This window comes from Gymnoscopelus microlampas, assembly GCF_963454915.1.
Source record: "Gymnoscopelus microlampas genome assembly, chromosome: 12".
Taxonomy (NCBI): domain Eukaryota; kingdom Metazoa; phylum Chordata; class Actinopteri; order Myctophiformes; family Myctophidae; genus Gymnoscopelus; species Gymnoscopelus microlampas.
The window spans coordinates 8,827,189-8,841,283 of record NC_139949.1 but is presented as its reverse complement, the minus strand read 5'-3'; the positions used below and the strand labels follow the sequence as shown (position 1 = coordinate 8,841,283).

Here is a 14,095-nt window from a genome sequence, read left to right as displayed (position 1 = left end):
AATAAGCCTTGACGCCTTGACGACCATGCAGTTCTGTGCAAAGGTTAAAATGTCATTTAGACAGCATGTTATTTAGACAGATGCTAAGGTTCATTGGTTGACCTGGCGTCCTATAGTTGGTATAGATTCAATGTACAGATTTGTTTATATGTATTTATGTTACACTGCTTAGACCAGGGTTTCTCAAAGTGGGTGCCCTGGCACCCTGGGGTGCCGTGACGCAAGTCCAGGGGTGCCGCGGAATACTTTGATCATATTTGACTTTGTAAAACGTTGCCCTGTACTTTTCAGTCTACACCAAATCTCTTTGCCAAAAAATAGCAGCTCTGCCAAAAAATAGCTCTCATCCTCGCGACTTAGGCTACTGTATCTTAGGGAGAAAGATTTACATATTTACTTACCGTAATATAACATACATGTAAAAGGTGCTATAAAGTCACAATATAATTCAGGGGTGCCGTGGATGAAAACGTTGTTTACAGGGGTGCCCTATACCAAATATGTTTGAGGACCACTGGCTTAGACTGATGCTAGCTTCTTGGTTTATGATCCTAGTTACTGAGGCACTACACTGTCTATGCATTTGATGTATGTGTTTACTTTGCTTACTGTAAGTCTCTCTGGATGAAGAGCATCTGCTAAATGCCTACATTGTAAATTGTAACAAGAATATTTACTTTCTAAAATAGGTCTATTTTAAATTACTCTCCTACCCCAGTCACGGCATAAAAAAAAGAAATACAAAAAAACATGAATGTGCAATGAGCCCACCATGAAAGCAGCCTCTCCTCCCTGGAGTGACGGTCAATCTCATCGGTTGTTATTGAATCTCTGTTTCCGCTACAACCCCCCCACAAGGAGAACAGTCCCTTCCTCTCCTCTTTCATAAAGCTTGTGTCAAAATGCTTTTTACTCTCCGTCCTTCAGACTGAGAGAGGGAGTCACGGAGAAGAGACGACTCCCTCCGCCGAGGTTGTGTTGAATGTTTCATGAAGGCGATTGAGCTTCGAGGAGTTATTGTTTGTTGTCTCTCAGGGTTGGGATTTTACTGAGAGCAACTTCCCCACGGTGCACACAGGGTGGAGGGAATGCATGACAAACAGAGAGGAGAGAGGGAGAGAGAGAGAGAGAGAGAGAGAGAGAGAGAGAGAGAGAGAGAGAGGATTGATATTTCACTTCCCTCATAGCTGATAGAGAGGAGTGATCCTGCTGTTTGACAGAGGAGTGATCCTCAAACGTTTTAATTTAAAGGACCCGCCGTGTGTAGATCGGCTATTTTCAAATGGCCGAAATGTATATAGGGCTGAAGTATATAAAGACAAACATCACATGGATGCAACTGGGACGTATCATCAGTGTTGTAGCCTGGGGTCATCGGGTGTTTCGGGTCTCGCAACATACAACATACACCCTCGCCCAGGTGACCCAGCCAGGGTTGATCAAGCCCCGACTTACGTCCCAGTACCTACCCACGGTCAGTCCTATAGGGCAAGACAGGGCAGTCCGCTTCTCCGGAAGTACTCTACCGGGACTCGGGGAGGCTCTGGCACATGGAGGGACTAGGCTCTGTGGGTGAGCGCTGCGCCAGATCAGGTGCACCGCCCCGATCCAAGCATTTCCTTCTGGCGTGATGGTTCCTTGGGTCGATACCACTAGATTGGGCCGTCTAATGGTATTAGCTCCACTTGCGGTTAGCTGGAATGGCCCTCTTAAAGGCCTCACCGTGGGTTTGTTGGGCTTCTTCCTCACGGAAGACACAGCCTGGGGCGCTAACCCATACTGCTCCCGGGATGCCGTCTACATTCCGGCTGTCACCAGTCTCTCCTGTGGTCACCAAACTATTCCTGGTTGTCACATAGTCTATTCCTATGAGCCACTATAAATAGAATAACTAACAAAGAAAAACATCACATGGATGCAACTGGGACGTAATCATCAGTGTTGTAGTTAAGTAGTTAATGTATGTTTTGTAATAATAATCAAAATCTACAAAGTAGTGGACCCCATGCCACGTTTACACACTGTATCTCTCAAAGTAGTAGTTCCTGCTTGCTCAGGGGATGAATTGAATCTTGACCTTCAGGTCAACATTTTTGTCAGATTCTGTGTCTACATGACCTTTGACACAATCTAAATGTGTCAATAGAAGAGCAGGGAATACAACCACCTCAAATACAACAGTGTGTTATATTGTATTAACATACTCTAATATACAGTTTGGACAAAATTACATTTTATTCATAAAACTTCCCCATGGTAAATGGCCCCAGGTAAATGCTTACTGACTCTGAGAGTAGATGTTCCACACACACACACACACACACACACACACACACACACACACACACACACACACACACACACACACACACACACACACACACACACATTTAAATTCTTTATTTATGTCCACATAAATACAAGGTCTAAAGGACACAAATACTGGTAGTGCAATTTGACACTGCGGGTTACTACGGCATACGTGCCGACAAAGGCAAACACAGTTACAGTTATATACACACGTAGGGCCAAACAGGCAGTATACAGCTTAAGGGCAGCGCCGTCTCCAAATAGCGCGACTGCCAATGATAGCTGACACTGAGCAATATTTTGCTAGCTGTTTGGCTCTTCTCTTTGACAGACCAGCCATCTGAAGGCCTCTAACAACGAGCTTATGAACATGGCCCAGGCTGCCAAATATGTAAAACTAAAAGTTTACAGTTGTAGCCCAGTTGCGACATGGTCTGCTCTAGCAGTTGATACTTCAACACCTTAGTTATGAAGGCTTAAAGCAAGCACACACACACACACACACACACACACACACACACACACACACACACACACACACACACACACACACACACACACACACACACACACACACACACAACAATTTGAGTAAAACTATTTAAAACTAGAAAATGTGCTCCTCGGAGCACAAGTCTCCGCCAGCAAATATTGATTAATCCTGTCTAAGCTATTTATATTACGTATTGTGATGTGTCTACATAATGTATTGCTCCGCCATTTCTCAGCCATTTCGTGATTATTCCTGTCTTACCTCACTTTGAAAGAGACACAGACTCTTTCAAAGTGACACATCTATTTATAGGCCGCTATACGTCATGCGTCTCACTAGCCAATCAGAGCACACTCTTTCAACGTATTGTCACGTGTCACGTGAGGCTTGACCAATGTTAGCTTGGCCGAGGGGGGGGGGACGGAAAGTGAAAACATAGTCTCCTGGCGCAGACAAAAAATATGTATATATACTTTAAAAATACTTTAAAGTTGTTAAAATTAGTAAAACTACTTTAAAGTTGTTACAATTAGTAAAAAATACTTTAAAGTAGGCCTACTTAGAATGTGTGAAATCTTCTTAAAAGTTTATAAAATTAGTAAAAATACTCAAACACATTTACCGCCAGGTACTATGCATCCGCTTTATCCTGCTGCTGCCAGCGTTTTTTTTTACCTGTTTTGATAATCTATGGAGCGCCGCAGAAACCACAACGTGCACGCGGATGTAACCAAAAAGTGTCCGTGGCATGGTGGAGGGTCCCGTCTCTCCACTGGAACAACCATTTCTTTTTACCGTAATCGGACATTTTAGAGCGATCGCGTGTTGAAAATCCCATCATTGGAGGCTTGGAGCGGACGGACGTGACGTTTTTTGGGGATGACGTCACATCCGTTGATTCCTTCTAGGGGAGTCGCGGGATCATTCCTAAGTTGCGTTAGAGCGCCCTCTTGTGGAATTAAAGAAAACAAAAAGAATCACGTCGATCTACTTTATGTGACCGGCGGTCAGCGGTTGGATTTGAGCGAACGTAGATCTACGTCGTTGGCAGGGAATGTGTTAAAAGACTTTTGTTTCTAGTTACTTTATACCACTGATTGTTGTATTGTCTGATAACGTGGAATCTGGTTTGAAGTCCGCTTTAAGTGCAGTGGAGCAAGCAGGTGGTAGCGTAGACGCTTCCAGAAGGAGGAGGACAGGGGTTGAGAGCTGCTGCCTCTCCACGTGACGGCAGGCCTGGCGTTGAGCCGTAAATCCTCTGGTAGAGAGCTGTCTGTGAGAGGGTCTGTCGTTTGGATCAGTACCGTGCGGGTCTGGCGCTCCACCAGCGCTGCGTGGACGGCACTCTGTAAGGCAGAATCTGAGCCAGCATCAGTGTGATGGGTGGGGATCAGAACGACACAGCGGCTCTGTTCAATGCAGTTCAACACCGTGTCTGATGCAGCTGCAAGCAACCGTTGGAAAGGTGTGAGTTTGTTAGGTTACCTTTTTAAATCCTCAAAAGAGTTGAAGCAGATTTTGTTCAGCATTTAAAGGAGTAGTTCACCCAAAAATAATATTAATATAATATTATTTTCTATCAATTACACACCCCATGAAGCATTGAATTCATGGAGATTGTTTTGTTTTTGTCGCACTCCTGAGCCAATAATTTGATTACCGGCGGAAGGACGTTAATGTCTCCGGTAGGAGACTCAAAGGAGTCACTTTGAATCTCTACCGAAAATGCAACCGGTCATCATATTATTGGCTCAGGAATGTGTCAAAAACAAAATAAATCTCCATGAAGTTAAGGCTTCATGGGGTGTGTAATTGATACAAAATAAGTACTTTTTTAACCATTCCTTTAAAGTGTAATGATATTGAGGTTTGGGTTGTGTAATTCAGTGGTTCTCAAAATCTTTCTGGGGACCCCCTGGTACTGCCCCAAGGACCCCTGGGCGTCCCCGGACCCCACTTTGACAACCAATGGTGTAGTTACCTTGTCATGGTGTAACTAGTCCAAATGAAGAGATATCTCGCTCTGTTGCACAGTTGATTTAGACATTAAGATCCCAAAATAGTCTCCTCTTTGACTTACTATGTATGTAGTGCAATACATAGCTGATTCTGTCAATACATAACATCACAAAACCCAGTATGGCATAAAAAAAGATTGATTTAGTTATTTTTTTTGAAAGAAGACCCGGACTGGATCCACGGGTTTTATGATGTTACATTGGCAGAATCAGCTCTGTTTGCATCCGTTTATGTGCTGAAAGAGTGACTTTGAGAGCTTTGTCACCGTGCAATGTAAGTCAATGAGGAGAAGATGAACAGAGCAAGCTATCTCTCCATTTGGACTATAGTCACACCATGGCACGGTAAACTACACAACCCAAACATCAACAAGTGTCCTTGCCCTTTAAATTCTGAATCTTTATGAGGAGCGGGACACATACCTTCCCCTGGTAAGACATCACGGTCATAGAGACAGAGCTTGTAGCCAAACTGTTCTTCCAAAACCTTCTGTAGCCATCTCCTGTCCTCCTCACTCAATCCACTGTCTGTGTCACTCTTGTAGCACATCATATAAGCATCATAGACCTTTCCGTCTGAAAAAAAAGCAAACAAACAATTGTGGTTACGCTCAAACATGCTTGTGACATGAAGTCACACCTCTATGTTGTTCCATTTGTAGGCCTACACACACAATCGGACCGTTGAGAGGGAATCATTAAGGTACTGGAATCGTTCAAATCCTAAAGGATCCCAATATGTCACTATCATTTCGTCGCCTTGCTAAACTAATGGCCGAAGTCATTTTTTTAGGTTTTTCCAGGAAAAATAAAAAACTGATCCAAAACAAAACTATATGGTATTTCTTAATAATTTCACCCAAAATGTTTATAACAAATTATGACTATTTAAATAGAAATAACACTGCCTGTCAGTTCTGTAACATAAGAGATTTAAATAGGTTTAAATAGGATTAAATCTGACTTACGACAAAAAAAAAAGCAAAACAAATACAAAATACAATACAAAATGGCCTAAATCAGTAAATAATTTGGCTTAAGTCACAAAACCATGTGACTTAAGCCAAAAAAATGCCTTTTTTTTTACCAGAGGTGGCCAGTGTCATGAGGAGCTGACTTAGGCAAAAATATAATTTTCCTCAAAAAATGACTTAGGCCATTAGTTTAGCAAGGTGACGATTTGAAAGTCTAGCTATGTCCCATGGCGAACAACCTGGGAGGCAGAGGTTCAAATAAGCTCCAAAACCATTTCCAACCAGTGACCTCAAAGGACGTGTAAGGACGCTTGACCAGCATTTAATTTTTTTCCCAACGCATGTCCAGACAAATGGTATGTTAGTAAGTGGCAAAGTGTTTGTGAAGTTAAGGTTAAGGTTAGACATAATTGCAAAAACACAAGGAAGAACTTGTACTTAAATGGTGCATTTACTTGTACTTGAATAGGAAGTGATGAAACAAACACAATAAATGAGAAGACCGTCCCAATAAATAATTGGGACTGGAACACTATAACATTTAAGCTGTTAAAATGTTCTCTCTCCTGACTGGATAAAATTGGTGTCCCACCTGAAAATGTATGTTGTATTAGACCCCTGTTACTGAACAAACACTCCATAGCAGTGATTACAATCAAAATATAGAGCTTTTACTTTTTTATAACAATATCACTCACACCACCTTTCATTCTGGAGCAAAGACCTGTTGCATAGCATTTCTATTATAAATAGAAAATATCTAGAATGAATGAAGACGTGATTCCCACCTGAGGGGTTGCTATAGCAACGGACAGCGTCCCGCACGAACAGAGTGATGTCAACCCTCAGCTTCACATAAAGGACAGCCACGGCAGTTACCACCAACACGGCTAAGATGACCGCCGGGACCAGAGGCGAGATGCAAGTACGAGCTGTGGGAGAAAATGGACAGAAGTTTTTCAGGGACCCTCAGTTTGATAGGCGTTAGACCCTGGACCCCTATTTGATTAAAACATTTTTTTTGGGGACATCAATTTATACTATAAAACCCTCAGTAGCCTATTCATTTAACTGTGAGAGTATGGTTCCAAACCATTTGTAACTGTGAGAGGGTACAAATGGAACCAAATGGACCACGGGTCCATTTGGTTCCAATTGTACACTTCTCTGAGTTAAAATAACACTGAGGATTTTTTTAGCATAGTCCCAGAGATAACCCGCTTGTACACTCTCTGAGTTAAGAAAGCCAAGAGCTAAAGGGATATTTCACTTTCAAACAAATTTTGGGTCATTTTATCGTCTACTCAGGCTTTTGGGAACACCCCGGACAGAAAAAAAAAAAAAAATGTTTTAAAAAAATGAAAAAAACAGCCCCTCACGTATTAGGAGGGCAATATGAGTAGGAGTTGTGAATAATTGTGAATAGTTGTGAGTGTGAATAGGAGTTTGAAGTTACAATGGGTTTGTATAGGAAGGGGGCATGTCTGATAAAATAAATATCAAATATCTATATACTGAATCAAGCAACACTGTCTAGGGGGCTCACAAAAGCCTGAGTAGACGATAAAATGTCTTTTTTGAAAGTGAAATATCCCTTTAACCAAGAGAAATACATGTTGGATTCTATAGAATCCAAGTGACTGACAACTTTAATCCCATATATGTGAAAGCAGTTTGCGAGATTATTCACAGACAGACAAAAACACAAACGACACACTTACAGCCATCAAGGGCCATGCCATCAAAAGCAGTCATTTGCTTTTGTGTCAATCTTGTATTGTCTGTATAGCAGTCAGGCCAACTCTCAAGGCTGACATACCTCTTCTGGTCAGTGTGACGGTGACGTTGGTGACATTGGTGACAGCGGTTGAGTCGAGAATACAGGTGTAAGGGTTTGACAGGTGTTCTTCTGACACTCTCACAAAGATTAGAGATGCTGTCATCTTTAGGGATACATCATCTCTGGAGAGGAGAGAAGAGGGAAAACGTCATTTGTGATTGTGTGCGTGTGCGTGTGCGTGTGCGTGTGTGTGTGTGTGTGTGTGTGTGTGTGTGTGTGTGTGTGTGTGTGTGTGTGCTCACAGTTAGAAAAACAGAAATTTTCGTGTGCATGAGCTGACCTTGTAAAGTTGGAGTACACTGTTAGGCTGCTGTTATCCGAAACAAACGACGCTCCGTTTATCCAGTACACATCATCGAAATCTGAGTCCAGGAAAGCTTTGCAGTCAATCACCAGCACTTGGCCTAGAGAAAGCAGTTTCCACATGTTATACTGTATATCGTTGCTGTCTAGAGAGAAAGCAGTTTCCGCGTGTTATACTGCATTTCGTTGCTGTCTAGAGAAAGCAGTTTCCGTGTGTTATACTGTATATTGTTGCTATCTAGAGAAAGCAGTTTCCACGTGTTATACTGTATATCGTTGCTGTCTAGAGAAAGCAGTTTCCGCGTGTTATACTGTATATCGTTGCTGTCTAGAGAAAGCAGTTTCCGCGTGTTATACTGTATATCGTTGCTGTCTAGAGAAAGCAGCTTCCACACGTTATACTGTATATCGTTACTGAAAAAAACTGTTTCCAAATGTTGCGTTATATATATTGTTGCTGTCAAGCTGAAACCTTGTATCTCTGTATTTCAATGTTTACTGTGTGTAGTTTACTTTTTTGTATATTAAAGTTTAGATCGGCTATTTCTTTATTCAAGGTTTAAGTAGTTAAGTCTGCCTCCAGGTTTTATACATATCAATTGAACCAATGAACAAAGAGCATGACTAAATAATAACAACATTTGATCAATTGGAATGTTTTTGTTTTTTCCTGTAAAGTAACAGTTTTGGACACACAAGGTTTCCGACCGGCAGCGACGATAACTAAGCAATAAATCTGCAAAACACAGTCAAATGTCTCCAAATAGACATGCTTAGGCTTACCTACATCTACCTCAAATACTTGTCTTGCTTGAGGTGAGATAATTGCTGGAAGTTGGTCTGACTTTTCTGTGGAACATAAAGAGAGAAAAAAAGACACTTTGAAAAGCTTTGTTATTCTTTTGTAAGGGTTTTTACTGGCTAGAAAATGTTTAATACTGTATCTGAACATTAACTGTTTCACAACTTAAAAATAGAAAGAAGATAAATGTAAATCTTACTGTTATTTTCGACAATGACATCAATTGAATGGGTCCAGTTATACAGCTGACTGTGATACAGGTAGGACATGGTACATGTGAACACTCCACGGTTATTCTCAGTAACTTTACTGAGTTCTAACTTCACTGAGTTAGATGGATATCGCAGCGGCACATCTTCCTACAAGAAACAAAATAAATCCAAATATTTAAGTAGTAAAGACCAGCTGAAATGAAAAATGTTTTTCACACTTTTAGAGCATATTTGTGGTCATAATGGGAGAAACAGTTTGTGTGTATTTGTTTTTTATTCCGTAAAACCCACCAATAGAGGGCGATGTTATGCTATTGAATAATATCAAACATGGGGGGGACACAGCATTTACAAACGCAGGTAAAGAAACATTTGTAAAGGTTTGTTTACAAACATAAACCAATGTCTATGTTACAGAAACCCCACTTGGAGTTGCAGTAACAAACTCAATTCAACACTGCCCTGTAAACAGTACAAGTTGCAGAGTTTAAATCCCATAGCCTGAGCGAACTGAACAGTCGGCTGAACATGTTTTTTTGTAACCGATTCGTTCAGGGAAGGACCCGCCCCCAACGCTGTGATTGGCTGAGAAGTGACTTAGGTATTGCATGTTTTTATATGTATTTCACTGAAGCTTCTTACAAACAATACCTTGTGCCAAGCAGTACTGCTTCTGTTTAGTTGAGGGATAATTAAATCATGAGGGCACTTCAATGTACAGTTTGTTCCATCATAACATGTTTGAGGGTAATATGTCTCCTCTAGACAATGTGCTGTTGAGCATAGTGTCAACTGCCAGCTGTAGATGGAGGCATTCCTGTTGGAACAAAGACAAGGCCTTCATGAACATTCTACTCTTGTTAAATGAACACTGCAAATTTTACTTGACTAAAACTATGGTAGAAGTCCTAACATTCCCTATATAAAGAGCATGTTGGTTTGAGAATGTAAACTCAAAATGTAAAGAGAGAGAGTATACCAGCCATACCCCAGAGAACATGAGTAATTCCCCTGATAAGAAGTGGAGGCATTCAGAATAATCAGGTACTTCCTGTGGGTCAACACAGACATGTTGCTGTTTCCAGCAGGACTCAGGTTATTGGCCTGTTCCACGCCATCCTGGGCAGTGGGATAAATAAGTGAAAAATAACAAAATAACTAACACTAGAATTGACCCAAATAGAAATAAACAAACCACAACAGTATAAAACTAACTGAATGAATGTGGGTGAATGAAACTAACTGAATGAATGTGGGTGAATGTGTGGGTGAATTAATGAATTTTTATTTCCGTGTCTTGTCATAACGCCATTACGGGATTACAAGACACCAAAAACATAAATAAACAATATCACATTCACTTGGAAACAGAAAACTTCACAAATAAAAATGACAATATTTTGTGAATACCCCAAAACGCGTTTGCGCCATGCTTTCACTAAATATTCTGCAAGTGTGAATATCTTATTGTCAAAGTCTCTCTGCGTCACTTAACCATATCAAATAGAAAATAAAATGGAACGCGTTGCCAGTTTTAAGCCCTGTCAAACATTTTCCAAAATCTTTAGAAAATAGAGTATCGATTTGACGCGTCGTGACCTTGTAGATCAGCATTTTTTTTGTAATTTTTCTGAACTTTTTGAATCTCACCCCTGACAAAACACTCAAGTTTATAATTAAAAAAGAGAAACTAAAACTAACACTAAAACTAGTACAAAAAAGAAACTGAAATGTTGCCTTTTTAAAATGAATCAAAACTAAACTGAAATTGAAAACTAAAAAGTCAAAATGAAATAAAAAACAAATGAAAAATGCTAAACTATAATGACCTTGGTGGGATAGGTCCAGTTCAGGCTGGCATCAGGGCCTACATGCAGGGGGCATTTAAGCACCGCCATCTCACCCTCTTTCACATACCATGGTATGGCTTCTGCAACTGAATGGAGACAAACAAAGTCATTTGATTCAACATCCACAACTTCATCAGCACTTTATTAATTTATCATATGAAAATAAATGAGAAAAGTAATAAAACATGCTACCCCTTTGCCATTAGAATATTAATCACCTACAAATGAAAGTAGCTCGGTCAAACTTGTACCTGACTGCAATTACTATAGCTTGTAAATACTTAAAGGATCACTTCAGCCATTTTCACACTGTGTTCGCACTGTGTCTCATTCATTGTCTATTTACTGTGTCTCATTCATTGTCTATTCACTTTGTCTCATTCATTGTCTATTCACTGTGTCTCAGAGGAGAGCTTTGGACTGCGCCTACCAGTGACATCATCGATGGGGAATCAAAGTCAATAGAAACGGCTGGCTTTCTATTCCTGGAATGTTAGCATGCTATAATGAAACAAAAAACAAAAAACGATGATGTCACTGGTAGGCGAGTTTCTGAAGTGTCCACAGCCCTCCTCTGAGACACAGAACGAGTATTTGTGAGGACCATGAAGATAGGTTGAAAATGGGTGAAGTCGCCCATCACAGTGCATTTAAATACCCTCATAACTCACTGACCTGCTTGTAGAACCACTATGCTACAAAAAAGCAATAGAAACACCTATAAAAACATCATAGAAATGCAAAGGAAAAAAAAGAAAGAAAAAAAAGACAGTGATGTATCTTTTTGTTTTCATTTAAACAGTAACATTGACTTTAACTCTGAGCTGAATGAAACAAGTTAGTCATTAGCTACATTTTTATTTGGGTCCAAAGCCCTTGCCGCTAACTCTTCTTTCTTCTTCCGTTTTTGCGGAAAAAAGAGGACGCTCTACATTGCGGCTTTTTTCTGCTTTTTTTTTTTCTTTCTTCACGCCGTTTGGTGCCCCCCCCAAAGGTTGGTGCCCTGTGCTTCAGCACCTCAAGCCCGTTGGACAAGACACCACTGCACATAATGTGTCAAATGTCACACGCAGCCCAATCTAAGAACCCACTCAGTGAAGAAAAGGAAAGAACATGTTTGTTTTCTCTTCTCCTTTGTTCCTCCCCTTCCTTAGTCCACTTCCTCCCCTTTCTTAGTTCATTTCCTCCCGGGTGCTTCTGTGTTTATCCCTTCTAACTACCGTCAGTGGTGGAAAGTTGTGAAGAGTGGACAAATGGAACCATTTGGTAAGTAACATTTTACAGTGTAGATTGGGATCCCAGAGATTTAAAAAAAGACGATAAAAAAAAACGATAAAACAACATAAATGGGGGTCCGTGGCCTATAATGCATAAATGGGGTTCCTTGAAATGAAGAAAAGGTTGAGAATCACTTCACTGTATAAGTGCACACTGCGATGGACGGCAGAAAGCCAATGTTGATTACAAATCAATGGGTGACCAACAAAGAATGACATTTAAATATTTGTGGAAGTAAAACGCATGATTTGAGTGACATTTGAATGACATTTAAGTATTGGTTTGAATGACATTTAAGTATTGGTTTGAATGACATTTAAGTATTGGTGGAAGTAAAACCCATGATTTGAGTTTCCATGCGGTTCAGCAGTTCCTCTTAGTTAAATAAAGCTCTCAAAGTGAGGTCAGCGTCGACGCCTATATAATACTTTGGCTATTTGAAGATAGTTGATCTACAAGCTCACAAAGTGTTGTTTGCTTGTAGATCTGATTTTCCCCCCTTTTTTATCAATAATCATAATAAACATTTTAACAACACAAATCTTCTCTTATATTGGTCTCTGGCACAACATCAAGTTATGGGGTCCTTTACATTAATATGTTTCAGAAACACTGAAATACTAAGTAAGCCTAATAGTTCAGTTTCTTCTAGATTAAACATACAGTATTTTATGTAAACGTATCTCTATCCCCTCGTAACAATAATAGGAAAGACCATGGCAGCAATTCAAAATACACAATCATAAATAAATGTCATTTGAAGTGATATTATAATAATATAATTATGAGTACAGAATAAATAGGCCTAGGCTATGTGGTCTCAACATAATGCAGTTATGCTAAATAACCCCCTATAATGTCACTTTCACAAGCAGTGGTGGAAAGTAACTATAAGTTACATAAGTACATGCACTCAAGTACTGTACTTAAGTACGATATTTTTACTAGAGTATTTCCCATTTTCAATACCTCTACTTCTACTCATCTCAGAGGCAAATATTGTACATTTTACTTCACTACAAGTATTTACATTTTTTAGTTACTAGTTACTAGATTTTGATTATTAAAACACACATTATACACTTCAGCCCTATATATACTGTACAAGGCATAATGAGTACACCTTTATGCCAATACTTTTGTACTTTTACTCAAGTACATTTTTAACACAGAACTTTTACTTGTAACAGAGTATTTCTACATGGTGGTATCGATACTTATATTTCAGTAAAAACAATGTGAGTACTTCTTCCATCACTTTTCATGAGGAAAAATGACTGTTTATTTCAAGAAATGAACTTAAACAATGATGTATTACCTTTAAATGACACAAGCAGCGCGATTAGGCCTCTGATCTCCATGACGACTCCCATCAACTGAACTCACGGGTGCAGATATGATCTGGCAGAAGTACTAACAGTCGGCAACCAGTGACAGAGGTTCCTCCTCAGAGCTCAGCCTTAAAAGTGCCAGTGTGAAAGTGAAAGTTGGTTGCACAACGGGAAAGCTTAATCTAATTGTCTTCAGATGTAGCTTGCAGGAAAAGGGGTATGTTGCCATGGCATTTCTGCCAACACAAACAGCCCCACCCTCGCTCCTCCACTCACTCCTTAGACCCCAGCTCTGAACGAGGAGGTGAGCCAAGGACGGAGGAAAGCGATGGGTGGTTGCTTTAACCCATTAATTAAGACCTGAGGCGATTCTTATTTTTTTTTTCTAAATCCTAACAGTTTTTTGAAAAAAAAAAAAATATATATATTTTCAAGATTTTTCAAAAATAGCAGATCTACAAGCTCATAGTGTGGCACTCGGTGCCACGCTATGAGTACACTTTGTACACTCTCAGAGTTATGGGAGTCTTTCATATGAACACATTTGAGAACCACTGCTTTAAGGAATGGCTCACTGGTTCACACTGGAGCACAAAGGGTTGTCCTGTGGAGGATAATTTATTTATATTTAAGGTCAGGGGAGCGAAAAAGGAAAACACATTCCGCTGGAGAAAAAAAAACATG

At 40.1% G+C, this 14,095-nt stretch overlaps 1 protein-coding gene across 1 annotated transcript; it reads right to left on the bottom strand.

Annotated features, from left to right (window-relative positions):
• Positions 1 to 3,506: 3,506 nt before the first annotated feature.
• On the bottom strand, positions 3,507 to 13,461 carry LOC311056871 (interleukin-1 receptor type 1-like). Its single transcript, XM_084073712.1, has 11 exons — positions 13,399 to 13,461; positions 10,782 to 10,888; positions 9,941 to 10,071; positions 9,604 to 9,769; positions 8,940 to 9,099; positions 8,722 to 8,787; positions 7,916 to 8,039; positions 7,615 to 7,757; positions 6,584 to 6,727; positions 5,245 to 5,397; positions 3,507 to 4,247 (listed from the first exon to the last, which is right to left on the bottom strand). The coding sequence occupies exons 1-11, from the start codon at positions 13,451 to 13,453 to the stop codon at positions 3,889 to 3,891; spliced, it is 1,608 nt and encodes a 535-aa protein (XP_083929838.1). The 5' UTR covers positions 13,454 to 13,461; the 3' UTR covers positions 3,507 to 3,888.
• Positions 13,462 to 14,095: the final 634 nt, after the last annotated feature.

What these genes read in the sequence shown, in the direction of transcription:
- LOC311056871 (XM_084073712.1), bottom strand. Translation starts at nt 13,453, where the DNA reads ATGGGAGTCGTCATGGAGATCAGAGGCCTAATCGCGCTGCTTGTGTCA. An exon ending in GCTGCTTGTGTCATTTAAAG is followed by an intron (nt 10,889 to 13,398) that starts GTAATACATCAT and finishes GTCTCCATTCAG; the next exon opens with TTGCAGAAGCCATACCATGG. An exon ending in GTGTACTCCAACTTTACAAG is followed by an intron (nt 7,758 to 7,915) that starts GTCAGCTCATGC and finishes TCTCCTCTCCAG; the next exon opens with AGATGATGTATCCCTAAAGA.